General features: G+C 37.2%; 1 protein-coding gene across 4 annotated transcripts in view; it reads left to right on the forward strand.

Moving 5' to 3' along the window:
• Positions 1-9,986: 9,986 nt before the first annotated feature.
• CHD4 (choline dehydrogenase 4) overlaps positions 9,987-26,743 on the forward strand; it is a 47,576-nt gene continuing 30,819 nt past the window's right edge. Inside the window, exons 1-8 of one of the 4 annotated variants that reach the window (XM_051211118.1) lie at positions 9,987-10,298; positions 13,673-14,298; positions 15,040-15,100; positions 18,194-18,566; positions 19,482-19,971; positions 20,404-20,595; positions 21,698-21,834; positions 23,242-23,404. In XM_051211118.1, the coding sequence (XP_051071155.1) occupies positions 13,846-14,298; positions 15,040-15,100; positions 18,194-18,566; positions 19,482-19,971; positions 20,404-20,595; positions 21,698-21,834; positions 23,242-23,404 (1,869 nt within the window). In that variant the 5' untranslated portion in view covers positions 9,987-10,298; positions 13,673-13,845. Of the gene's footprint in view, positions 10,299-13,056; positions 14,299-15,039; positions 15,902-16,574; positions 20,596-21,647; positions 24,457-26,743 lie in introns of those variants that run through there. The other 3 variants (XM_051211120.1, XM_051211119.1, XM_051211121.1) reach the window with 3 other exon arrangements.

Here is a 26,743-nt window from a genome sequence, read left to right on the forward strand (position 1 = left end):
ATCGATCTGAACATGTTACGATTGAAGGAGCTCTGATTGTGGCAGGTATACCAGGTCATAAGCCAACAAAGTCAGCAATGAACAACCTAATTAAGTGGCCGCATTTAAGTGATGTGTCAGTAGATAGTCTAGACTCTGAAGAAGTTTTACTGTTGATTGGTTGCGACGTACCAGAAGCACATTGGGTGTTAGACCAACGGTTGGGTGGAAGGAAGAACCCGTACGCTGTGAAAACGTTGCTGGGGTGGACGGTTTTCGGACCTGCGTCATATTCGGAATATAGGAAAAGAGTTGTTAATCACACCAGTAAATTACAGACTTTGGAGAACGAAATACGTAAACGTTATGATGTAGAGTTTTCTAATGTTTATTCAAATGATAAATCAATATCACTAGAAGATAAGGAGGCTATAAAGATTGTGGAAGGTGGCACGCGCTTCGACAACGGTCATTTTGTAGTTTCTATACCGTGGAAAAAGAATCCAGATATGAAAGTGGATAATTATGAAGTAGCAAACCGTAGATTACAAAGTTTGAAGGGTATGTTGTCGAAGGATGTCAGTCTGCACATCAAGTATATCAAAAGTACTGAAAGTGATTTTACTAAGACTTATGCGGAGAGGGTCTTTGAAATATATCTGCAGTCTTATTATCGCCCTCGATGGTATTTACCTCATCATGCAGTATTAAGCATGAAAAAACCAGATCTTAGAGTGGTCCTTGATTGTGCTGCCCAGTTTGCAGGGGTTCCCTCAAATGATATGATTTATCAAGAACCCGACACAACTGCTGAGTTAGTGTGTATATTATTGCGTTTTCGCAAAGAAGCAGTCTCAATCTCTGCGGATGTTGAAGAAATGTTCATGCAAGTGAAGGTCATTGAGTCTGATCGAGGAGCTTTAAGATTTCTGTGGTGGCAGGAGGGAGACATGTCGAGAGAACCATCCGGGTTTCAAATGACATCTCATCCATTTGGTGCCATATCATCGCCGTTTTGCGCGAACTTTGCCTTGAATAAGACGGCCCAAATATTCTCTGACGGTTATGATGGTTATGTCGTAGATGCTGTTAAGAATAATTTCTATGTTGATGATTGCTTGGTATCTTTTCCCACTTGTGATCAAGCAAAGAGTTTCGTTAAGCAGATAAGTGAATTATTATGTAGAGGAGGTTTCAAACTAAAGAAATGGGTTACCAACTCGGAGGAGGTAAGGACCATCTTGCCTGATGTATGTAAAGAACAGTCCTTGATAGAAATGTCAACGGATTACGACACTACTCATCGAACCCTAGGTGTAGAATGAGATTTTAAACAAGATGTATTTAAGTTTTACTTTGATGCACCGGAAAGGCCCCTGACTAGGAGAGGTATTCTATCTATAGTTTCTTCTCTGTTTGATCCTCTGGGTGTAATTGCTCCAGTCTGTCTTACTGCCAAACTCCTCTTGCAAAAATTATGTAAGTCCCAAATAGGCTGGGATCAGCCTCTCAACGAGCCATACATGTCCGCGTGGCTAAGCTGGGTAAGTTTTATGCGTCAGATGGGTCACGTCACGGTAGCTCGAGGTATCAAGAGGAGAACCGACGCGAAAGTGGAATTGCACTTGTTCAATGATGCTTCAGAGGTTAGCTATGGAGCAGTTGCGTACGCACGAGTCAGTTATTTGAAGGAACCACTATATTGTATCTTGCTGTACAGCAAATCTAGGGTAGCACCTATCAGACAAGTCACTATACCGAGACTTGAGATGGCGGCAGCGGTGTTAAGTGTGAGGCTTAGTGAAGTATTACGGAGAAGCCTGCCTAATTTTTCTGCAAAGTAAACTTCCATACAGATTCCATGATAGTGTTATACTACATTAAGAATATCGAGAACCGATATAGCACCTATGTAGCCAACCGCCTCGCTGTGGTGCACCAGTATACGAAGGTTGAACAATGGAATTACGTAAAGTCGTCACAGAATCCAGCTGACTGGACATCAAGAGGTATACAAAAAACGACTGATCTTGAATCTTGGTTCAAATGTCCTACCTTACTGCATGGCGAATTTTGTACAACAATCACTGACTGTCCGGAACCTGCTCCTGACGATATTGAGTTTAGAAAAACTGCTGTGGTTAATTTGAGTAGTATAAAGCACAACATGTCACCTATTCTCTCTTATTACTCCGAGTGGTTGAAGTTAGTCAGGGCCGTAGCCTGGCTTAGAAGGTTCATAGAATTCCTGATGGTACTTCGTTCCTCGAGTCATGAAGGATCCGTTCATCTAGGATGTTTAAAGGTCAAAGAGCTTGACATCGCCAAGCGTAAAATTTTGTTGATGGTTCAGAAAGAAGTGTATGGAGAAATACTTAGTGGATTTAAAAACAATGGTAAAGTAGTTAGTCACAATGATCTGAAGGGCTTATCACCGATAATGCTTGATGGGTTACTCTGCGTTGGAGGTCGACTAAGCTACTCAGATTTCCCAAATGCCTTTAAACATCCAATAATATTGCCCAGTCGACACTTAGTGACAGAAATGATAATTAGACATTATCATAAGGAACAAGGGCACACAGGGACGTCACAAGTACTGGCCACGATTCGAAAGAGGTATTGGATAATAAAAGGAACCAGCAGGGTTAAGAGAGTGCTAGGAAAGTGTGTGACATGCCGGCGGTTTACGATGAATACAGGGCAACAATTGATGGCACCACCTCCAGCTTGTAGAGTTCAACAAGGATGGTATAGCTTCTCAGCCGTGGGAGTAGACTACTTTGGACCCTTTTTTGTCAAAAGAGGAAGATCATTAGAAAAAAAATATGGATGTGTATTTACTTGCTTGCAAACCCGAGCAGTACATATTGAAATGACACATAGTTTGAATACTGATTCGTTTATAATGGCCTTGTTACGTTTTATTGGAAGAAGAGGGAAACCTGCAGAAATTTACAGTGACAATGGGTCAAATTTCGTGGATGCAATCTCTGAATTAAGGAGATTTGTGCAACAGTTGAATCAACAGAAAATAGACAAAGAACTGTCAGCTAGACAAATTCAGTGGCATTTTAACCCGCCCTCATCCAGCCACAGGGGTGGAGTTTGGGAAAGGATGATTAGGTCCATACGCCGACTGTTATTGCTGATAACTAGAGAGCAGACTCTAACCGATGAGACTTTAAACACTTATTTGATCGAGATTGAAAGGATATTGAACGATCGACCCTTAACTCCGGTCGTTCAAGATGCTAACGATAAACTAGCCTTGTCGCCAAATAGTTTGTTATTATTGAGAGAATGTGACGGAATAGTCGAAGAAGGTAGCATCGGAGATAAATATGACAAACGTTGGAAACAGATTAATCATCTTGCTAATGTGTTTTGGAAAAGGTGGTTAAGAGAGTGATGTGGCTCGTGAATCTGACTCCATTTTAGATGCATGGATGTTTGTATTCGCCTATTCTCGTATATCATCGTCGACTTAAATCGCGTTATCCAATAACGGAATTAAATAAGTCGAATAACGAGAATTGATTTGTGAATACATATATTTTGTATATGAAGTGAATGAAACAGAGCCAAGCAAAAATGACGCACAGGGAGAATGGCTGGGAAGCCAACTCCATTTTAATTAAGCGTTATTCCATATTTATAGTCAGACAAAATAAGCTACAGACATACAATGAGTCATGGGACATGAAGTGTACACACATATACGCTCATGTGAAAACAGTCAAGGCTAATAAGCGAATAATTGACAAGGTCAAAATATGGCTCAAGTAAAATGAATAAAATAGGATGTCCGGAAGTTAGAATAAGGTATATGGGCTTGCCATAATAACTGACACTACATAGCCCCCTTGTAGAAAATAGCACATTTAAAAAATGTCTGTTTTCGAAAATAACACTGAAGTGATATGAAGTTAACGCTAGCACTAAGTAGCCAAAAAATTGTACAACACTCAATAAAGTACAGTGTCACATGAGGGGTGAGTGTATTATATGAAAATGTCATGCTTATGCAAAAGAATACATGAATATCGCAAAGGCTCGGACAAAAATGAAAATGTTAGCATGTGAATATGAGCAAATTAATGAGCGTACAAAAAAAATTAACATCTACTAATTCTATGACTGTCTGAACGATAAAATAACATGTTTGTATGAGTGATTCAAAGTATCGTGAAAACAGTAATAAATTGTTTGTAGGTATAACAGCGAAATAAATCGTCAAAATGGCTAGAGTAGAATATGACAGAAATTGGTCTGTGATGCTGACAAAATAGTGAAATATGCGAAATATATGTTCTGTTGAGCCGCAGCAGAATAAATCGCATTGACTAGTGATGAGTGAATTCGAATTTAAATGCGTAGGATGATAATAGGAAAGTCGTGAATTGATATCTGCATCGACGGGTGATATTCGTTGCTGTACTGCAATTGATAATAATCATAAAATTTGAAGTCAGTGGACGTTGTCGTCTGCGTTATGACAGATGCATTGAGTTATCATTAAATATGTATTAGTAGAAGAATGACCAGAGGAACAGAATAGTGACTGAGTAGACGAGGTACGTAGAGTCGTATTCCTTTTTGGTCATGAAGCCTAGAGTGGTTTGTGTGGTTTGAGGGAGATGCGCTCGATCTCGTTTGTTACAAAACCGTACCAAGGCATGACAAAAATACCAATACATATGATTAGTGATGGCGACGTATGAGACTGACTTGGATGTGACGAACAAGAGTGTATCTTTGAGAGGCTAGCTCTAAACTCTATGTTCTGATATACCGAGCGATGGGTATAGAATAGAATAGTAGTTGCAGTACTCGAATAGCGTTTTCCAGTGATAAGTGATGCAGAATGTAGTTATGCACGTGGAAGAATAGATAAAATGAGCGTAATGGTTACTAATCAGCTAGTCAGAAGCATCCACAGACATAATAGGAGGCGATTTCGAAATGAAAAATGTATGTTGTGATAACATAAATTGCGGACCTCGACTAAGTGAATGAATGTAATATTAGATCAAAATGACATGAAAAAAATTGGAACGAACTCACTTAAAGCAGGAAAATTTCACGTTTTCGAATAGTAAAAATATCCCAATGAGTTCTGGATGTCATTACGCGGAGTGGAATTTTCATAAAATGATAATTTGTTCGGTGAGTGATATGATTGCGAAAATGTCATAAGTTAATGACAGCACGAACAAGATTAATAATTCCACATTCGGTCATGATATTGGCAGTAATGTAATAATAAGCATATAATGATAATTTGAATCGTAATTAAACAAACCGACGAATGGATCAATGAGAATGGTTGACATGAGGACAAAGTAACAATAAGATAATAAGATTTGTGCATGTCCATGTCGTGCTGCACAGGCTTTGCTAAGTGCGTCGGATTATAGATTGAGCTGGACCCGTTGAGTGTGTTCGTCGGATGTATCAAGTGCAGAAATCTCTTCATCGACGTAGCTTGCTGCGTTGCGCTCGTCGTCGGCGGGCTTACCAATTATGTGGTGGCCGGTATTCGATATAATCCTTAAACTTCGTATACAGCTCGTCTTGATAACCGTTCTATATAACGTCCCAACGGTATATTAATCAGAAGACAAATACGAAGTGTTGATTACGTTTATTACGAGACCACACACATATATCCAAATGTACAGATGCGTTAAACAAGCATAGAAGAGTTGTGCTGAAAGGCAAGCAAGCGAGCGAGAGCCATAGCAAAGCAATTTTGACACTTATGGAAGATGGCTGGGAAGCCAACTCCATTTTAATTAAGCGTTATTCCATATTTATAGTCAGACAAAATAAGCTACAGACATACAATGAGTCATGGGACATGAAGTGTACACACATATACGCTCATGTGAAAACAGTCAAGGCTAATAAGCGAATAATTAACAAGGTCAAAATATGGCTCAAGTAAAATGAATAAAATAGGATGTCCGGAAGTAAGAATAAGGTATATGGGCTTGCCATAATAACTGACACTACAAGAGTATTTACCGTCCCTACAAAAACGTCAAAAGTGGTTAGTTGAACACCGCAATTTTCAGAAAGGGGATGTAGTGATCGTAGCTTCGGACATATCGACTCGTGGAAAATGGCCCTTAGGCGTAGTTGAAGATTGTGAAATAGATGACGACGGAAGAGTTAGAACAGTGGTTGTTCGTACGAACGGTGGATTAGTCAGGAGAGATATACGTAGATTATGCCTCCTTGAAGGCTCGAATTAGTTCCTCGTATTATTAATGTAGTTAGGTCGAGTGGGCGTACTGCTGTAAGTCCTACTCGTTCCTATAGTGTAATATGTTATGTAATGAACCATGACCGTAGGAATCAAGGTAGCTTGTGTGGTATGGAGGGATTTTGGGGGCCGGTGTAAGATCCATTTTGAATGTTTTGTGTGTTGGTGAAAATCCCTCCATGTATATACTTGTACTTTGTTCCTATTGATCCCCTTAGTTGTACATTGTTGTATTTTGGTTACATTTGAATTGTTAATACTTGCATTTTTTATTATAGTTTTGTTTTTATTACGCATTCACTAAGTTTGTGTTTCTTCCTGAACTGCATCTGTGTTGTTTTACTTGACACTTGTTCTTGGCGGTAGCCATATTGATTTGTTCCTCCTGTTGTGTGTGATCTATCCAGTCAGGATAGAATAACGTTCATTTGTTGTAACTGGTGATTTTTCCTCATCTTCTATCAACTTCTTTATTTATTGTAATTTAGATTTGATTGATTGAGCAATCATTGGTTGAATAGCCGGGTGGTAATATTTGTTTAGGTAACGATTTACATTTAAATTTATGATGAATTATAGAACCGCTATTTACCCGATTACTTGTTTTGATTTCGACGGGAAAGGGCGCGTGTCTAAAGTCCCCGGTCGGCTATTCTTCAACATCCAAACCGTAGTTTGGATTTTACAATATACCTAAAATTTCAAAATCATGTGTTTAATGAGTAGGATCTTCGACAGTGGTTAGGCGCAGCGCCACATGCACACGACCCAATAAACATCTAGATACTGCATGAAATCTTTTCAGCGAAAAGTAAATGTATGGGACTTAGTTCTACGGTGAAGACAACAAGCTATCGCTGAACTGACCGTAGTATCTCTTGAGAAGCTGTTAACCGTTGGGGGCGACATTCCGAACTGCATACATATTTCGCATGAAAATGATTTTGATTTAGATAAATGCCTTACACTGGGAAACGGCAGATGTTACCTCACCATAAACGTTGTTCTTTTGATGAAATCAGCTTCATTCGAAAGGCACAAACCTCCAAATATTTATCCAAAAATGATATTATTTTCATGATTAAAAATAGAGACAGAAAGCTTCCGCAATGCACAAAATTTGATACTGACGGTTCAAAGACACTAACTTTGGGCGTTCGGATAAAGGCATTGCATCGTCCAGCTGAAATGACTCTTTCGATTAGTGGTAAAGGAGTATAGATGAGCAATGGAAGGAATGAATCTCCAAAACGTTTGTATTAAGAAATCGGATCTCTCAGGAGGCATGACTCTATTTCTTTAATTTAAGCGTAATTGTTTGACATAGTTCCAGGTTCGCGTGTGGCCATAAAGGGTAGAAAAGACAAGACAGTTGGCAATTCACCGAAAACCTACTGAAGCTAGTTTTTCTTGGTCTAGCTTTTATTGCCGTGGGCTAGGTATTATTGTTCGAGAGTTACTGGGACTACTGTGCGGTCGATGCATATGAATATTACTATATATTAGACTGACGCCTGATGAGGATGTAACCGAAAACAATATTGTTCACTTTTATATTTTGCTTTAGATTACAGTAAGGGAATTTTTCAAATTGTGAAAAATATTTGTGGAATGAGTCAAAAACAACCCAGTTATTTGAATAAACTGCCATATCCAGACGCCCATTGAGACTTTAATCCGTTTCTTAGTCCTAAGATGGTATTCAAAGTGGGTCAGTTTATTTACATCGTCTTTCAATGATATTAGACATTGTAGCCGTCAATTCAATATATAAACGGAATACACCCATTATGACATTAAATAAGAAAGAAAGATTAGTTCAGCGAAGAGTTCTCTTTTCGGCGAATTCATTTTCAAAGCTGTACAATCGCAAATATATATACTTATTTTTACAGGGTGATAATAATACTGATAATAAACTTATGATATACATGGTGACAGTGAGGTTAAATAAACAAAGGTATTAGAAAAATTTTTTAAAAGCAAGGAAAGTTTGATAGTTAATGGCTTAGATATTCATCGGGTAAGAGTAGCTCAGCATGATAAAATAACATAAAATGTTGAAACAGAGAAGAAATGTGATCGGAATGATCGTTGAAATAAAAACAAACCAGTTGGGGGTACAAGATTTGAAGGGAAGATGGAAGGTGAAGCAGGTGTCTGTAAAAGAACAAGAGTAATGAGAAAGAGAAAAAATTTTAATACATTAAGACCATGGTAAAAGAAGAGGTTGTACCAGTCTCTTTTGTACACATAATTCTGGTTTTTCAAAATGTATGACTATTGCCTCGGCAATGCAAAGAAGATGTAGTCTAATTGTCTTAGGAAGGCTTCTACTTACCTTGTAGATGACTTTGAACGCAGAGTCTGTCTTGATTGAGTGACCTGTGTTCACAAGGTGTTCGATTATAGAACTTCTTATTGAGCCGCTGCCTCCTCTTCTTAGCCACGCCGGATAATGTTCTTGAATTCTTTTGGATAAAGTACGCATCGAACGACCTATATACCTAGCTCCACATGAGCAGGTAAATTGGTAAATGCACATTGAATTGGTCAGATGCGATAATTTATCTTTCAGATTATTGGTGAACAGTGATCGGCTGGAGAATAATATTCGCAATGTTGCTGCGAAGAATGTTCTTTTTAAAGAATCTGAAATTCTCCTCTTTAAGATATGTGCGGCTCTATCACCTTTGAAGTCGATGTTCATGTATAAAATTTTCTTTTCTACTGCAGTTGTTTGTGGTCTTGGCATTTTCGGTTTCATGTTCTTATCAATGAATATAGAAGGATATCCGTTTTTGATAAGTATCTCTTTTAAAAAACTCAATTCTTCCTCTACGACCTCGGGGCTACAGATTCTTCGTATTCTTGTGGCGAGAGTTATTATTAAGTTTCTTTTTCGGCTGATGGGAACCCAACTGTGGAAATTTGATAGTTGGCCATTCCACATGGGTTTCCTGTAGATAGATCTTTTTAAAGTACCATCTTGTTTTCTTGTCATATCTACATCAAGGAAGTGAATATTTTGTTTGCTTTCAACTTCAAGTGTGAATTTTATTGATGGGTGACAATTATTAAATGTATTTAGGAGATCACTTAAGTTACATTTGTTATCAAAAATGATAAAGATATCATCCATATACCTTTTATATAAGTGGAGGTTTTCTATAATTCTTTTAAGTTGGTTATTTTCTAAACTGGCCATGAAGCAATCTGCCAGTAATGGACCAAGTGGGGATCCCATTGCTGTACCATCCTTCTGTCTATGAATTACGTCGTTGAATGTGAACTGTACATTGCAAGTACAACGTAGTAATAATTCCTTCAAATAAACCTCAGGTATCCCAATGTTTATCTCAGTATTGTTTATGTACTTGCAGATAAAATTAATGGTTTCTGTAAGTGGGACATTAGTGAATAATGATTCCACATCCAGAGATAGCATAATTTTGCCACTTACATTCACTTCTTTTATGTGCTCGATAAATTCAAAAGTATCACGTACAGAATGTTTACAAATTAGTTTTCTAACGGGTTCTAAGAGATTCGCCAACCACTTTGCTATAGGGTGGTAAGGGGATCCAGACATATCGAGAATCGGTCTAAGAGGTAGGCCAGGTTTGTGTATTTTTGGCAAACCGTATAATCGCGGTATTATCGATATATATATATAACGCTTCTTAGGCAACTTGCATTCTGTAGCAGGTTGAATTATCTGCTTCTGATATCGATTACAAGATTGTCGCAATGCGAGGCTTGTGTTCATTTAAATAATTATTGTCTACTGTTTTCGTTTTATCTGTAAGTTCGTTTAGTGTGCTTGCTTGGTTCCCAACTCACATATTTTGTCTCGTTTTTCGCGCGCGCTACTTAAAGGTCGTGGTGGTATATTTGAGTTAGATTTACTGTTTTGAACGTAAATTACGCATCAAAACTACTGTCCACACTAACTGAATTTATTTCAGTCAAAGCGATATTGTAATTGTGCGTTTTGATTTTGCTTCTGTCTATTTATTGCATCGCGGCATACTTGGTTGACTTTAAGGTAATGTATTTTTCATATCCATCTCATGTTACCATTTTTGGTTGGTTTTTAAGATGTTAGGCTCTGCTGAAAAATGTGGACAGTCATATTGCTTATTCCCTTTGGAAGAAGGATGCAATATGATGAGTGCAAGAAGTGGTTCCATAAGATGTGTACCTGCTTAAGCCCCGCTGCTTATAAAAGATGCTCATGGCCTAACTCTTACTGGCCGTGTATGTTTTGTTGTTAGAGCAAAACATTACTCGTCCAGGAAGCAATTAGCCTCCTGGTGTTGGCTAATAAAATGTTGATGAGAGCTACACTGGTGACATGGGTACTGATAGCGAAGATTGCGTCAGTGTCGTAAGTGCTGTCACGACACATGCCAGACACCCAACTGTGCAACACGCAATTAAGCTTTCTGTCCCGAAACAACTAATGAGCGAAATTCCATCACATATTGATGGCCAAGTTACTACAGTAGCCACTGATGATTCAGACAAAATCATTACCGTCCGGAGTAGCTCTAATGTGGATGCTGCAACTGGTAGGAAATGGATAATGCAGAAACGTAGGAGTGTAGGCAAGATAGTCAAAACTAACGTCCGTCTATTTGAAAAGTCCTTGGTGAACACATTCTGCATGTCAGATTACTCCGCCGAAATCCCAAAGTAGGACCTCATCAAACATTGTTGTGAGTCATTCGCTCGACTCCCACGACTCCGTTACAAGGGAACCTAACGGTAAGATGCCATCTGTTAACAGACAGGATCTGACATCCCAGTCAAAAGCCGTGAACACTACATTCAAAGAAGTTGGACCCCATCCTAGTTGAATGATTTGGAATCTGGAGTCGGAAGACAATGACCCTGCTAAATGGCACGTACACGATCAGTCTACTAAGCCATTGATCATCAGTCTAATTCGCGTCGGTAGAGGGAGACTTGTTTGACGCCTATGAAATACTCTCATTCAATGATTGCTGATGTTGGGTTACATGACACGGAACCTGTCACTTGGACACAGTTGGGGCAATTCACTGTCTCTCCTTAGGCCTTAAATAAATGTCACTCACAACTTCAAGCTTTGCATTTTTCGAATTATGCTTCTCATATTTAGATTTTTTTCAGTATTGCTATATGTTATATTCTCATCTTGCGTACTTCCTTTTGTTGCGCTGTTGTGGGGTGTGACAACTCGGATCAATGAACACCCACTCTGGTGAATGATTATATTAAAATATAGTGGCATTTATGGATCGACTATGTTTGAATAACATTTTTAAATAATTGGTAAAGATACTGTAGTTGAAAGTTTTCTGAATTGTTACTTTTGAGATCTTTCATGGAACACTTGCGTAACATGCCTGTGAAAACCTGAGCACCAACTTATGTTAACACTTGTTACCTTAAATTTTGTTTTGATATTTGTTGTCTTACTGAAACCATTTTTGTAAGTGTTGATCGACTTACATCTTCACAACTAAAAGGAATACGGGGGGTAAAAGAAAGAATGTACAAGGAGAAAAACTCTATTAAAGTTCGTAAGCTAAATGGTCTAATAAACCTAGAGATTAGACGTCTCAACTCTGTGTTTACTCAAAAACCCCTGTCTTGTAAGAACTCTCCAAGAATGTGAAAACTATTTAAAGAACTTGTGGGTGACAGGCATATTAGAAGCGATAACCAGCTGAATGTTCGTGACTTAAATAAGTCTTTTGTACGTCAGTCATCTGATGTAATGCTCCTTATATCCACAGGTTTAAAGAATAGTTGTGTTCCTAATTTCACCGAAACATGTCTGAAAATGTCTCTAGTCACTTAACTCATCTGATGGTATCTCGAACCTCTTTAAAAAATGCGCTGACGTTCTATTTTGTCCATTCACAAGTATCTTTAACAGATCCTTCTCAACTAATATCATACCGGAAATGTGGAGAAAGATAAATATAATCCTTATACCTAAGAAAGTATCTGGTGGTAAGAATGTGAAATTTAAAGCCATTGCAATAACTTCACCTTTCCTCAAAACAATGAAAAAAATATTGATACTCCCACTTCAACCTGCAATAAAAGAGCACATTGATCTGTATCAGTTTGCTTACAAATGCAAAAGAAGCACCTTAGATGTCCTTGCTGTTCTACATCACAATATAGTGTTCAGCTTGGGAAATGGTAGGAAGTATGTTCGATGCTCTTTTCTGGACTATACTTCTGCTTTCTATTCTATCCCAAGGCAACTTTTACCTAACAAGTTAATCAGCGTCAACACTGACAGCTGGATAACCAATTGTCTGTGTTCCTACCTCTCTGGAAGGGAACAGTACACTGTTGTTTCATGAAGGTGTACCACAAGGAGCCGTTCTTCCACCTCTTCTGTTTATCTGCATGGTCTGCCATCTTCCACAGAAGACACTTGTGAAATTTACGGATGGTCTCATTGCATGTATGCCGATTTCTAACTCTACATTCCATAGAATTGAATGAATTTTTGCCTCGCCTTGAATGGTGGTTTGGTGTTAATGGTCTCATACTTAATCCGTCTAAATGTAAAACTGTTAACTTTAGCAGGAGACATGAACAGCACCTAAACACTATTTTAGGATTCCATGCTTGTGCCAGTGTCGAAGGCCAATTATCTTGGTGTTACGTTTTCCCCTGATCTCTCTTGGTCTTCTCATATTTTACTGTTATCGAAGAAAGTTTTCCGTCTAACTTACTACATAAACGGGTTGCATATTACCTATTATTCCTTACTGTTCTCCATTATTCTCTCCTAGGCTCTTGAGAAAAGACTTTGCTGTATTGCAGAGAGTTCTGAAGGCAGTTAGCAGTGTGTGGTGAATCTTTCGAGGTCATAATCAATTTGGTTGTGGATAGACATCTAAAGTCTTGCAAACTCCTGGCAGGTGTTATTTTACAGATACTAACCATCCCCATCACTCATACCTTTCCCCTTGTATATCTCCTCGTAGAATGAGATGTAAATACATTAAAATCTATGCACGCAAGCAAAGGTGTAAAAGTTCTATATTACCTTACCTAGCAAATATACTCTGTGACGAACAGGTTAGAGCTAAACTAGTCAATAACCTGTGTTCTTAAGCATGTTTCTTATTTGGAAAGTTGTACAGATTCAGATTGTTTTCAGCTTTTTCCTTCTTTGTTTTTTTGTAAAAGAAACTTGTTCAAATACTTCGTGCTGATAATTCCGAATTGTACCGAAATATAATACTGAATAAAGCCATTAATAATAATGAAAAATAATAAGTCTCTGTTAATTTGAATTTTTCCCTTTTAGACTCATTCTTTCACGAGTATATTAAGGATCCACAATTTTAGTATCCACATTTTAGGAGCTTCATTTCCTAGATTATATGTTTTTGGTGATTTCAGATACTGAAAGATTTTCGGACAGCAGAGCAAATCATTATTTACTTTTTGGTTGACTTGTATGTGAAAGTTCAGCAAACCAGGCGACCAAAGATCCTTTATTTTGGTTTTGGATGATTGACTGAAGTGAAATGTCTGAATGTCTATTTTTTGTTGACTGCTACTAAATTTATTTGATGGAATCAGATCCTATCAGTACTAACGAACCGTGCGACGTTCTTCTAATGCAATCAAGTATACCTATGAATGTAAACGACGACGAACATGAGACTAAATCAGATACTCTTGCACCAATTGAACAAATCGACTACTCGGTACCTGAAAGACCAGATGAGCTGAACAATGATACACCATTCCATGAAAAGCAGATTCCAGAATCCTCTAGTCAACAGGAAGACGGTCTCTCTGGAGACATAAACAAGCCAGATCAAACCCATTCATATTTCCCTGAGGACGATGATTCATCCACTTTACAGCATAAAAACCTCAGACCTCGACGGTCTATAAGAAAACGATTTGTCGAGATACAAGAGGACGAATGGGAAAGGCTCTTGAGTGATGATGTCTCTCTTCATGAGTATGATCTTAGTCAATATGTAGATATGGAAGGAGAATCAATTAATACATGGGTAAGATACTTCTAACAAAGTGAATTTTTGTCGATAAAGTATTTCAGCCATTTACGTGTTTTCTATTTGGTCCAACGTACGGACGTTGCATAGTGTTGCAGTGCTATGTGGTCAAAGCGTTATGTTCTGAGGCATTAAAAATGGCTTGTGGTGTACTTACTGATGAAGAACAATGTTATTTTATCATAGTATTCGTAGGCGATTACGTACTTATGATCAGCCCATTTCAAATGAATTTTTATCTAGACTGATTTCGATGAAAGGGACTCATTACAATTACTTTCGCTGTGCATGCAAAACGTTTAACTCGAGCCTGTATATCCATCTGTCGTCTCACTTTTATTAGATAAGATATATTTACAATTATTTTCGGGAGCTATTTGACTCGACTAGTTTTTGGTAAATACTAGGTATTGTGATGGCGAGCAACTTATTTTGAATTCTGACTATATTTTGGTGCACAGAAGTTTTGTAAACTTGTTTTTTACTCTTTGAGTTAAACAACGTAACTGTAATTTTTGTTATGAATGATTGATTCTTCTAATCAGTCAGAGCTTTAATTTTGTACTAAATGGACTATGAAAGCGTTTTTAGAGAGCTATAAGGAATGTGTGAATACTTGTAATATCAAAGTATCTGCTGACTCCTGTTATAACCTGCACTTCTACAAAAAGTTTATTTTGCATTTTTCCGACTAATTTAATTACAAGAATTTGCAAATATCTCATTTCTTATCTGTAGATTGCTGTAGAACAAATATTGGGGAATCGTAAATTAAAGAGTTCAAAGATTACGAAAGCGAGTGAGTAATCGTACTTACTTTTTCCTTAAAACTTTTATTATGGATAGTTTTCAAAGGAGTTGTGTTCCAATCCCATCCCAGCGACTTTGGTTAGTGAAACCGGGTGTTGTCGTTAGCACTCACACAAAAAGTACTACTGGAAACCCGGAAATTTTAATTACTGAACCACATAAATTAAAACTAAAAAGTTATACAACAGATCAGCCTAGACATAACGAGTTTTATATTCTAGCATGTCTTCTCGTGCTCATAAAAGACATCTGTTCGTGTAAAACTTTCATACAACAGGGGAATTATATAACTTACTATACTGTATAGTATGTTGGTCCATACGTTTTTGTGCTATCATGTTTTCGGCTAATTATCTATCTTTACTTTGAAAAGCCTATAGTCAGGTTTTTCTATTTGTTTAAACGTGGTACGTTGATATGTAATATTTAAATTGTTCCGGTTGTATGTCTCACTAGTAGATCTTATGATGTTTTCATTTCATGCATGAAGTGTATATAAGTGCTAAAATTAACAATGAATTGTTAATCAATCTCTGAGCAATGTTATTCGGTTGTAGTTGAAATTCAGTGACTTGCTTAATTCTCGTTGTCATGGCCTAAGTAATGGATTGTTATTATACAGATGTAGGATTTATAGCTCATTCAATAGCGAAATGATGGTTGTTTTCAGAAAACCACATTTCTACTATGTTGGAGATGTTAAATCCCAAGACACGACATTGTTCTTATTTTGCAAGTTTATCAAGGAAATTAATTGAAGTATAGCATGAAGTCAGTTTTCAAATTCACGTCTTGATTTAAGGTGATTTTTATTCATCAACTTTCAGTTCTCATTAATCCGTTGTGATTTTTGTTCATTTAATTTGCAGTTCATTTTCATTGTACTAATTCTCTGTGATTTTGCGTTCTCGTGACAATTGTTCAGTTTGATAATTTATGTAACTAGTAATTCAGTCGTTATATGGTTGAATGAACTTGCATATAAATAAATTTCCCCAAGTCTTTACCAAATGAACATCCCTTACAAGATTTGTATCTTGGAGTAGTCAGGGCTAGGGAGGAACAGAGCTGTCGTTAAATTTAACACTGTTACCGTAAACACATCAGACTCTTAAATAGTCTAAGTTTTTGTTATATCCCGATAAGAATAATGAATCGTAATTCTTGGGGTCCATTTATGGGCCATTACTATGAGTATATTTTTATCGTCTAATTGTTATGTAACTAAACTGTTCATATTCATGTCGCTCTTATTATAAGCTTTAATTTGACCGATAGACTATTACTATACGATTTACCATTCTTGAATTATCGACTGTCTATCAATTACTATCTCCCTCATTCACAGCCACTTTTGACTAAATATTGTACAGATGTTGTTTCATATTTTATGGTACGTTGTGGTCTGTTTGATTGGTATATAAACCGAGTATGTTTGGAATAAATTATTCATATTGCAGAGGCTGAGATTGGTGTTCTGGACTTAACTGGCTGGGCTAGACAGGAAGCAAGACCAATCAAGAGTCTAGGCTGCTCGCACGTGTTTTATGCGTCACTGATTCGATCGATAATTCGTTGCTCTCTGATTGGCGGTATCGTTGCGTTATCCAATATACAGGGCACACAGGTTCACAAGTTATAACAGTTTTATACCGAGGAATTTACATATTAAATGTGTAGCCGTTTTATGAAATGATTTATAATAAATGCAAGCAAAACAAGGTATATTGAATACCGACAAAAGCGGTGCATTAGATCAGCAATCTGATGATTTAGTGTTAAAAATTATTGGTATACCAAAAATCGTATTTGAATAATTCTTTTTAAATGTTCGTTAGTTTTAAAGCTGAAGATGATGTATATGCAGTTATTTTTCGTTTTTAAATAACAAGAACTCAGTATATGGGGTTTTGGATAATTTTAACCGTTATTAAAAGTTGTTGATATTAGTCACTATAAAATGCTTATCACTAAGTGGAATGACTATTTCGAAATGTTTCTGATAAATATCATGAAATAACCGAGATTTTTGTTCACATTATGTTATCTAAGTGAGTGGAAGTGTTCATGTTCCTGTCGCAATGTTCAGTTCCTTTCTCATTAAAATCCCTTGTGATTGCTCTAAAATCAATATGCTACAAATAAATAATGATGAAAAACCTGACCTTTTTAATTATGAAACTTTATAAATGGATCTACAACTTTTATAACTCACACATAATATTTACAGAAACATTCAACCCATCGAGCATACTTTCAAGGTATTCTGACATTTTTTGTTTTGCATAAATTACAAATTTTCTCATTACGGAACAGGAAACATTATACATCTCGATAGAATAGGATTAGCTAGATTCGTGCTTTTGCTCATATCACTGCGATTAATGTTATTAATTCCTTACATCTTAAATCATTGGATTATTTAGTCTTCATATTTTTGTATAACGCAAGTAGTTTCACCACTTTGATCCATATTTGTTGAAATAGATGAGGTTGAACAAAGTACTCATGTTCTTTCTCCAACGAATGGTGTAACAATTTATGACGATCAATCTCAACTTTAATTTTAAGTAAGCCATGTTTTAGGAAAGCTATGCTGGAATGCGTGTGTTTGACACATTTATTTTAAGTGGTTACACCTCACCTATACATTGCAAGAAACAATGAATAGTTATGTATCCCTCTAATGGTCACCTCACTAGCGTTAGCCTAGATATTGAAGGGAATAAAAATGTCACTAGACTGAACTTATTTGCTCCTTGATATCAGACAATCTTCACTTAATAAACATTTAGCTCTCTAAATTTCCTCCCAACCTAACTCCGACTAACTGATATCCTTGGAAATCATTGACAGATACTGTTATAGTGAAAATAAATTCTCTTGCACGAATTGTTTTAAAATTTTTGATTCACTAGACGGGAAAATAATTTTTTACGTGCGCACCAAAGCTTTTTAGTGGTTTTATTTGTTTATGAAATTAGTAAATTCATGTTATCATCTAATATGTTCTACTTTTAATCTTATACTTCTGTTTAGCTTTATGCTTAATTGCTCAAATTAGTTTTTATTTAAATTATAGTCAGTGAAGCTGTAAGGAGCTTTTCATCCAACAACAAAGAAATCGTTGAACAAGAATATTTTGTTAAATTTATTGATCAGTCCTACTGGCATTGTGCATGGATGAGTGGAGCAGTTCTTTTCACCCTTAACCCGAGTAAAATACGTGCTTATTTCAGGACTAAACAGAATACCAGTAATCAGAAGCTAAACCCGAATAGCTCCAAATTAAGTCCAAATCATGAATGTAGCCAAATAGAGAATGGAGATCATGATATTGCCTCAAACTCTGGGTCTAAACTAACAACATTGGTTTCTCATTCGAGTGAAGAAGAGAGTGACGTTGAAGATAATTTAAGAAAATGGAGTAAGGATGCTGAGCTGGACGTTAATGAGTAAGCTTAAATATGGACGATATTGTATGTGTTCTTTCCTTTGTTTGTTTTTGTTAATAACTCTCTGATTAGCTCTTGATAGTAAATCAGTGGAGCTTCATACCTGCACGTTTCGAATGTATCACAAAATTGAATATACTTCAGTATTGTGTTTCTTAGCTTGTTTGTAATCTTTTGTTTTTATTGAACAGGATCTCTCTAGCACCAAAGACCTGATCATTGTTTTATTTACCATTTGGCAGATATTTTGTGTATAAGTAGATGATTCAAACTAACATTCAGTCGTAAACTTTATTCTCCAAATAACTTCTTTTGTTGATTTGATTTAGTTTTTCAGAGTATGGTCTTTTCCAAAGTTACTGTTTAAGCTATCTGTGCACCTAATTCAAATGTGGAATGGCTATCAGTTTTATGCTACTCCCCCTTTATAGTTTTCACTTAATTCTGGTTTATATTCGCTAGTGGGTGCGTATCACTTAGTGTATTTATCATATTGAACCTTATTTATTCTGATCCTTAGTGCTCAAGGGACCTCCTTTGGTGTAATTAATTTATTCAGTGTTGTCGAAGAATTTACTAACTCGATTTTTCCTATAACAAAATTACCTTGCATGAGTTATGTATACCCCGTAAATATTTTCGTAATTAATAAATTGTCATTGCATAAAAGTATATCAATAATCTGTTTATATTGTTCCTAGCCAATTTGTAAGCTCATAAATTCTCAACTACTGTGATCGCTAATAGTATATTAAAGTAATGTAGTTGTTTCCACTTTCATTTGTAACACAAAATACACAATGATCGTAGTTATTGTACCTTATATGTTTTAGGATTTACTTAGATATCTTTAACTTGCTTATTTGAATTTCCTGTTGCAGAAACAATGTATTTTTCTACTTTCTGTTTGCAAAGGTGGATTGCTAATTATCCGAAACGTGCTGGTTCACGTCGTCGCTATCTTCTACGATGGGGTGTCGAAAGTCACACACTTATTCCTGAACGTGTTTTAGCTGTTGGGGATTCATTCACTCCTGAAAGGTTTAAAAAGGTTGAGGGAATAGACAGCAAAGACAAGTCTAATCGACCACCTAATACAATGAAGTGGCCAGAATATAGAGAAGTCCTTGTCAAATGGTTGCATTTACCGTATATTTATGCAACGTGGGAGACAGTTGAATCAGATATATTGAGTTTGAACTCTCGTGGAGTTGATCATAAAAGTCAAAAAAGTGCATACAAAGTTCTTGATCCTTGCGGACGCAATTTATTACCACGTCTAGTGAGGCGACATATCATTAGGCTAGCTGATAAATATTGCTCTCGTGTTGCGACCATACTATGTGATGTATACGGAAATCAACTTACACCGGGAAGAAAGAATAGAAGTACCGGAAATTGGAAAGTATGTTCTTTATTTTGTTACATACTTATATCTTCTGTACTTCGTTTTAGACAGCTACTTATTTTCTAGTACTCATTTAACTACTGTAGGTCAAATCTGAGGATGTTAACGTGTACTTTTTAAGTAAATTACCTTATTCCAGTAGTCCTTCATCTCTACAAGACTACGTATGATGCCTATTGTTATGCATCCAACTTAGGATGATTCGAAGGGACTAAGCTGTAGCCTCACATATCCCACATTTGTTGAATATTCTGTAGTTTTTTCTAAATATAAAATTGTTGATTAGAAATGATCCCGGGAAAATTGGTGAAGTTAAATAAGTGAATTCTCTTATGTGACCTTCTTGCGGGTCCGTTTTGTCTTATATGATACGAGATGTTGTTCTGGATATTATGTAGAGTTATTAACTTCGTTTCTTATTTGATCTAGTCAAAATGGATCGATGAACAACCTTCTTATTTGTCCCCAATTCACCACAGAGTTCTTCATCCTTATCAAATAGAAGGTGTGAGATGGTTATGGCATGCATATCATAATAATATCAACGCTATTCTGGCAGATGAAATGGGCCTGGGAAAAACTGTACAAGTGATAGCTTTACTATATTCACTCTGGAAGGAAGTATGTGGTGGTTATTTCTTCTTTGCTATACTTGGTTATATGTTATTTTACCAAGAAACACTAAAAGGATTACTGATAAAAAAACCTAATGCTAGTTTGTAATTTTAGGTTTCGTTTCGTACTTGGGATCTTAAAATGCATCTGTCGTTGTAAAATGTCATGCAGTACCTTTCATTATTCATCCAGTTCAATGGGATAGTAATTAACTATTCTTCGTACTTCCGCTCCAGCTTCTCATGCATTTTGCACACTATGATGTCAATGTTTTCGTCGCAATTGTTAGTGGATTATTATATACGTTACGTGAAGATGAGTACGACAGTTGCTTCATTTAGCCTCAGTAGAATGCTTTTGGTTTTCTCTAAGTGAACATCAAGTAATAAACAGTTAACAGGGGCAGAAAGTTTCACAACACATATTGTTGTTAGAACGAATAGTGACCCATTTGAGCGGTTAATATTCCAGACTAAAATAAAGAAATGTAGAACATAAAAGATGTAAGTAGTTCTTCAATTAATGATAACTACAGTCCAACTTCATGTTTAATTATGCGAATGTTTAGCGTGACCCTTGCAATAAAACAAAACTTAAGCTTCTTGAAGTTAATCTTAGGATAGCTCACATATCTTAGCAGTTCAAATAGACTTTTTTAGATAACTTAAATCTTATCAGACGAGGATTGAGGTTTTGAGCAATAATAATAATATTTTATTCCACAATAACTTAAGCACCAGTACTTCAATGGAAATAGTTATTTCTATATTTTAGTAAAATTCTATTTCATAAGGTACTTAAAAGAAAACGACCACTTGATGTCTAGATTTCACCATCCAATCGACAAAACTTGCTATCGTGGATGGATGTTTTCTATGTTGTGAAATAACCCAATAACGCATTGCATTTGGTTTTGAAATCTGCTCATTTCCTAGTACCAATGATCATGACTTATTTTATTGCATTTCACTCATGTAATAATAATAAGTAGTATTCGAACATTTGGATCCGATAAAATCGAATTTAAATACTTGCTACCTTTATTTGTAAAAATACAGATAGATTGCCAAACTGCGTCTTCACTATCGGTAATTTGGGTTTTATTTAGGAGAATGATTATGGACCATTTATCATAATGGCGCCTCTGTCAACGTTACAGAATTGGGAGAGGGAATTTTCGATATGGGCACCTGATTTTTACATCGTTGTTTACAGTGGCGACAAACAAGTTCGTGCATTGCTTCGGTGAGTTTGTGTGCAATTTTCGGTGTCTCAGTCAGTATGTGTATTAGGCTTTTGAAATATCTATGAAATCACAGTATTATCTCAATGTTTAAAAGTAGTGTCAGAAGATACATATTTTTCTACTGAAGGTAATATTTTCTAACTACCCATTTAAAAATTATCATGAAAAACACCACACAACAAGCGTTATCCACTAAAAATATCCGTGTACCACGACGCGCAATACTGACAAGTGTTGGAAACGTTTGGAAGAAAGTAAGGGGCGACCCAACCATAGCATGGCACCAGTCTTTGAAGTTACTAACTTTTAGTCTGTGACATGTTGGTAGATGCAGACTACTTGCTTGGGGTCCGCGTGACAATCGTAACCAATGGTTGGAAACTCTGTGTGACATGGCTCAGAATCGATCACAATGGCGTAGGTGTATACACTCTTTGTCTTTGCTTAAACCGTTAGATTAAAATTGCTTTATACATTTCTTTCTTCCTATATTATTTCCTTGTATTCACTCTTTCTTTTAGACGTTCCTACCATTGGAGTGACTACTTCTATGAATTCGGTGTTCATCTTGTTGTGCTAATGAGGTGTGGCAACTTGAACCGATGCATATGTGTGCCTGGTTCTACGTTGTAGCTAACTGAATAAAAATATCCAAACTAACTCTTCTTGTTGAGCCTTTTCACTGACATACTTGTAATTGACCCACAGTTCTTGTGCTTAATCTGAAGCATGTTAATAAAATGATTCTATTAATCTAAGACGTTACATTCATGGTCTTCTGAAATTTTTGAAGGGCACCCTGAAAATTCTCACCATGAGTTTTGGATCTGTTACATACGAAATGCTGTTCTTGATCTTTCTGCAATGGTACCTAGTTTAGGAATGTGAAGCGAAATCATTTAGGTTGCGTTAGTCCTGAATAGATGCTTACTACTGAATTTTCATCTGGAATACAGAAGCTGCGCTTGGTGTTTGCTAGTCTACACCGCATAAAAAGCGGTGTTGAGATTATATGCAAATTTGAGTGGATCAGGAAATACATTAGTTGAGTATAAAAAGTATTTTTTCTACTTCTTTCAAAGTTTGTGAACGTACGCTGTCTGCGAGTTTTGGTTTAAAGAAACGATTTTTATTGTTTCTCCTATGCAACTATTGAGGTTGGCTGTTTTTTAATTATGTGGTCACTTTAAAATAATTTTGATTCAGGTTCTTTTCGTCGATAAAAGATAACTTTGTGCTTAAAGTTAATATATTCGCTAAAAATCATTGTCTTAAAATAAAGTATAGTACCTTGATTAATTCGTCAGTTTTTCCATTTTATTCGTGGATATCTGACGCTAATAAACTCATTGCTTAACTATTTCTCAACTACTCTCTGTTGTCTAACTAATCAATTTTTTCTTTAGAGAATATGAATTTCGTTTACGAAATGCTGGAGGAATACCTGCGTTCCATGTACTAATCACCAGCCATGAATTAGCTTGTATTGATCGTTCATTTTTGAAGAGTTTTGATTGGAGTGCTTTAGTTGTGGATGAAGCTCACCGTCTGAAAAATAAACAGTCTCGTGTACGTAAAGCAATTACTGTGTGTCCATTTCCTTTATTTATACAATATATTGAAAAATGCAACAATAACCAGTTTGAAACTTTGAGTAGCTTTATTAAGAATAGACTAACAGCCCTGAACTTTCTGGGCAATCAGCTTTCCTTCTGATCACTGGCTCAATTTTCAGGAGTTTGATTTCCTAAAATCAGCCACTTCACGATATGAAAGCACTATTTTTGAGTATCAATAGTAGAGATATGTCTTCAATAAATTACCTATAATACACGTCGTTAAAGTCCGCCTGTAGCTCTTCTAGAGTTACTGCCGGTCCCAAGCCCGGGTAAAAGGGGAGGGTTGGGCATGGGGTTAGCGTCCCCATCCCGTAGAAAACTAACTCGCTAAAAAAACGCTTACCAGAAAAAATAATTCAAACCATTTTAACTCTGCCCTGGGAGTTAGAAGGTCTTCATTTAGAAGAATTATGACGCTTCATGGTGAAAGCCGAGTTCCTTCGAAAGCCACGAGGCCGATGCCCCTTCTAACAACCAGAGCAAAAGTTTTTGTAGGTACATGGAACGTCCGAACAATGTGGGAGACCGGAAAGACCAGTCAAATAGCAACGGAAATGAGGAGGTACAATTTGCAGTACTGGGAATCAGTGAAACCCACTGGACCCAAGCTGGACAGAAAAGGCTAGCTATGGGAGAGATGCTGCTATACCCCGGTCACGAAGGGGAAAACGCTCCACACACTTAGGGAGTCGCTCTAATGCTGTCCAAAGTAGCACGAAATGCACTTGTAGGATGGGAATCTCACGGATCCAGAATCATCAAAGCATCATTCAAAACAAAGAAGGAGGGGATCACAATGAATATTATCCAATGTTATGCACCCACCAATGATAGCAACGACGACATTAAAGATCAATTCTACGAGCGGCTGCAGCCAATCATAGAGAAATGCCCAAGAAAGGACCTCACCATTCTAATGGGAGATCTAAATGCCAATGTCGAAATAGACAACACCGGATATGAAGATATTATGGGACGACTGGGACAGAGAAACGAAAATGGAGAAAGATTTGCAAATCTATGTGCATTCAACAAATTGGTCATAGGGGGCACAATATTTCCACACAAGCGTATACACAAGGCTACATGGATCTCACCGGATCACACTACAGAGAACCAGATAGATCATATTTGCATCAACAAAAAATTCCGAAGGACAATGGAAGATGTGAGAACCAGGAGAGGTGCTGACGTAGCTTCAGATCACCACCTAGTTGTAGCCAATTTAAAACTGAAGCTAAAAAAGAACTGGACAAGTGGACAAACAGCAATACAAAGGTTCAATACAGCCTTCCTTCGAGATACTGACAGACTCAATGAATTCAAGATAGCTCTCAACAACAGGTTCCAAGCCTTACAAGATCTACTGAAGGAAGAAACTACTATGGAGGACAACTGGAAAAGCATCAAAGAAGCATTAACTTCAACGTGTCAAGAGGTCCTGGGCCAAAAGAAACACCATCATAAGGAGTAGATCTCTATAGAAACTCTAGACAAGATCAAAGAAAGGAAGAACAAGAAGGCAGCAATTAACAACAACCGAACACGAGCAGAGAAATTCCAGGTACAAGCTGAATACACAGAAGCAAACAAGCAAGTAAAGTGGAGCATTAGAGCCGACAAGAAGAAATACGTGGAAGAACTGGCAACGACGGCGGAAAAAGCTGCTAGAGAAGGAAATATGAGACAGCTTTACGATACAACAAAGGAACTATCAGGGAAATACAGTAAACCAGAGAGACCGGTCAAAGACAAAGAAGGCAAGCCAATCACTGAAATTCAACAACAGCGGAACAGATGGGTAGAATACTTCGAGGAACTCCTGAATAGGCCGGCTCCAACGAATCCACCGGACATCGAAGCAGCACACACAAATCTTCCCATAGACGTCAACCCACCAACGAAGGAAGAAATTAGAATGGCCGTCAGACAAATCAAGAACGGGAAAGCAGCAGGACCCGACAACATACCAGCTGAAGCACTGAAGTCAGACATCGAAGTAACTACAAACATGCTTTACCTTCTATTCAAAAAGATTTGGGAGGAGAAACAAGTGCCGATGGACTGAAAAGAAGGGCACCTCGTCAAGATTCCAAAGAAAGGAGATCTAAGCAAATGTGAGAACTACAGAGGCATTACACTACTGTCAATACCAGGGAAGGTCTTCAACAGAGTGTTGCTAAACCGGATGAAAGATGCAGTAGACTCCCAACTTCGAGATCAACAAGCTGGATTCCGAAAGGATCGGTCGTGCACAGACCAAATAGCAACACTACGGATCATCGTCGAACAATCATTTGAGTGGGACTCGTCACTGTACATCAACTTCATTGATTATGAAAAGGCATTTGACAGTGTGGATAGGAGGACGTTATGGAAACTTCTTCGACACTACGGAGTTCCTGAGAAGATTGTCAATATTATCCGGAACTCATACGACGGACTACAATGCAAAGTCGTGCATGGAGGACAGCTGACAGATGCATTCCAAGTCAGGACCGGAATCAGACAAGGCTGTTTACTCTCTCTCTTCCTTTTTCTTCTGGTGGTCGACTGGATTGTGAGGACTTCGACATCTGAAGGAAAACACGGAATACAATGGACAGCTCAGAACCAATTAGATGATTTGGACTTCGCAGATGACCTAACCCTCCTATCGCATACACACGAACAGATGCAGACAAAGACAGCCAGTGTAGCAGCAGTCTCTGCATCAGTAGGCCTCAGCATACACAAAGGGAAAACCAAGGTCCTCAAATTCAAAGCGGAGAACAATCCAATCACTCTTGATGGCGAAACTCTGGAAGATGTAGAATCCTTCACATACCTGGGAAGCATCATCGATGAACAAAAAGGCTCAGATGCAGACGTAAAGGCGAGGATTGGCAAAGCAAGGATCGCATTCCTACAATTGAAGAACATATGGAACTCAAAACAACTTTCAACCAATATCAAAGTGAGAATCTTCAATACGAACGTCAAGGCAGTCCTACTGTATGGAGCTGAAACTTGGAGAACTACAACAACCACCATCAAGAAGGTACAAGTATTTATAAATAGCTGTCTTCGCAAGATACTCAACATCCATTGGCCGGATACCATCAGCAGCAGTCTTTAGTGGAAGAGAACAAATCAGCTTCCAGCTGAAGAAGAAATTAGGAAAATACGATGGAAATGGATAGGACATAGATTATGCAAATCGTCAAACTACATCATGAGACAAGCCCTAACTTGTAGTCCTGAAGGGAAGCGGAAAAGAGGAAGGCCTAAGAACACATTACATAGGATA

The sequence above is a fragment of the Schistosoma haematobium genome, chromosome ZW (genome assembly GCF_000699445.3).
Source record: "Schistosoma haematobium chromosome ZW, whole genome shotgun sequence".
Taxonomy (NCBI): Eukaryota; Metazoa; Platyhelminthes; class Trematoda; order Strigeidida; family Schistosomatidae; genus Schistosoma; species Schistosoma haematobium.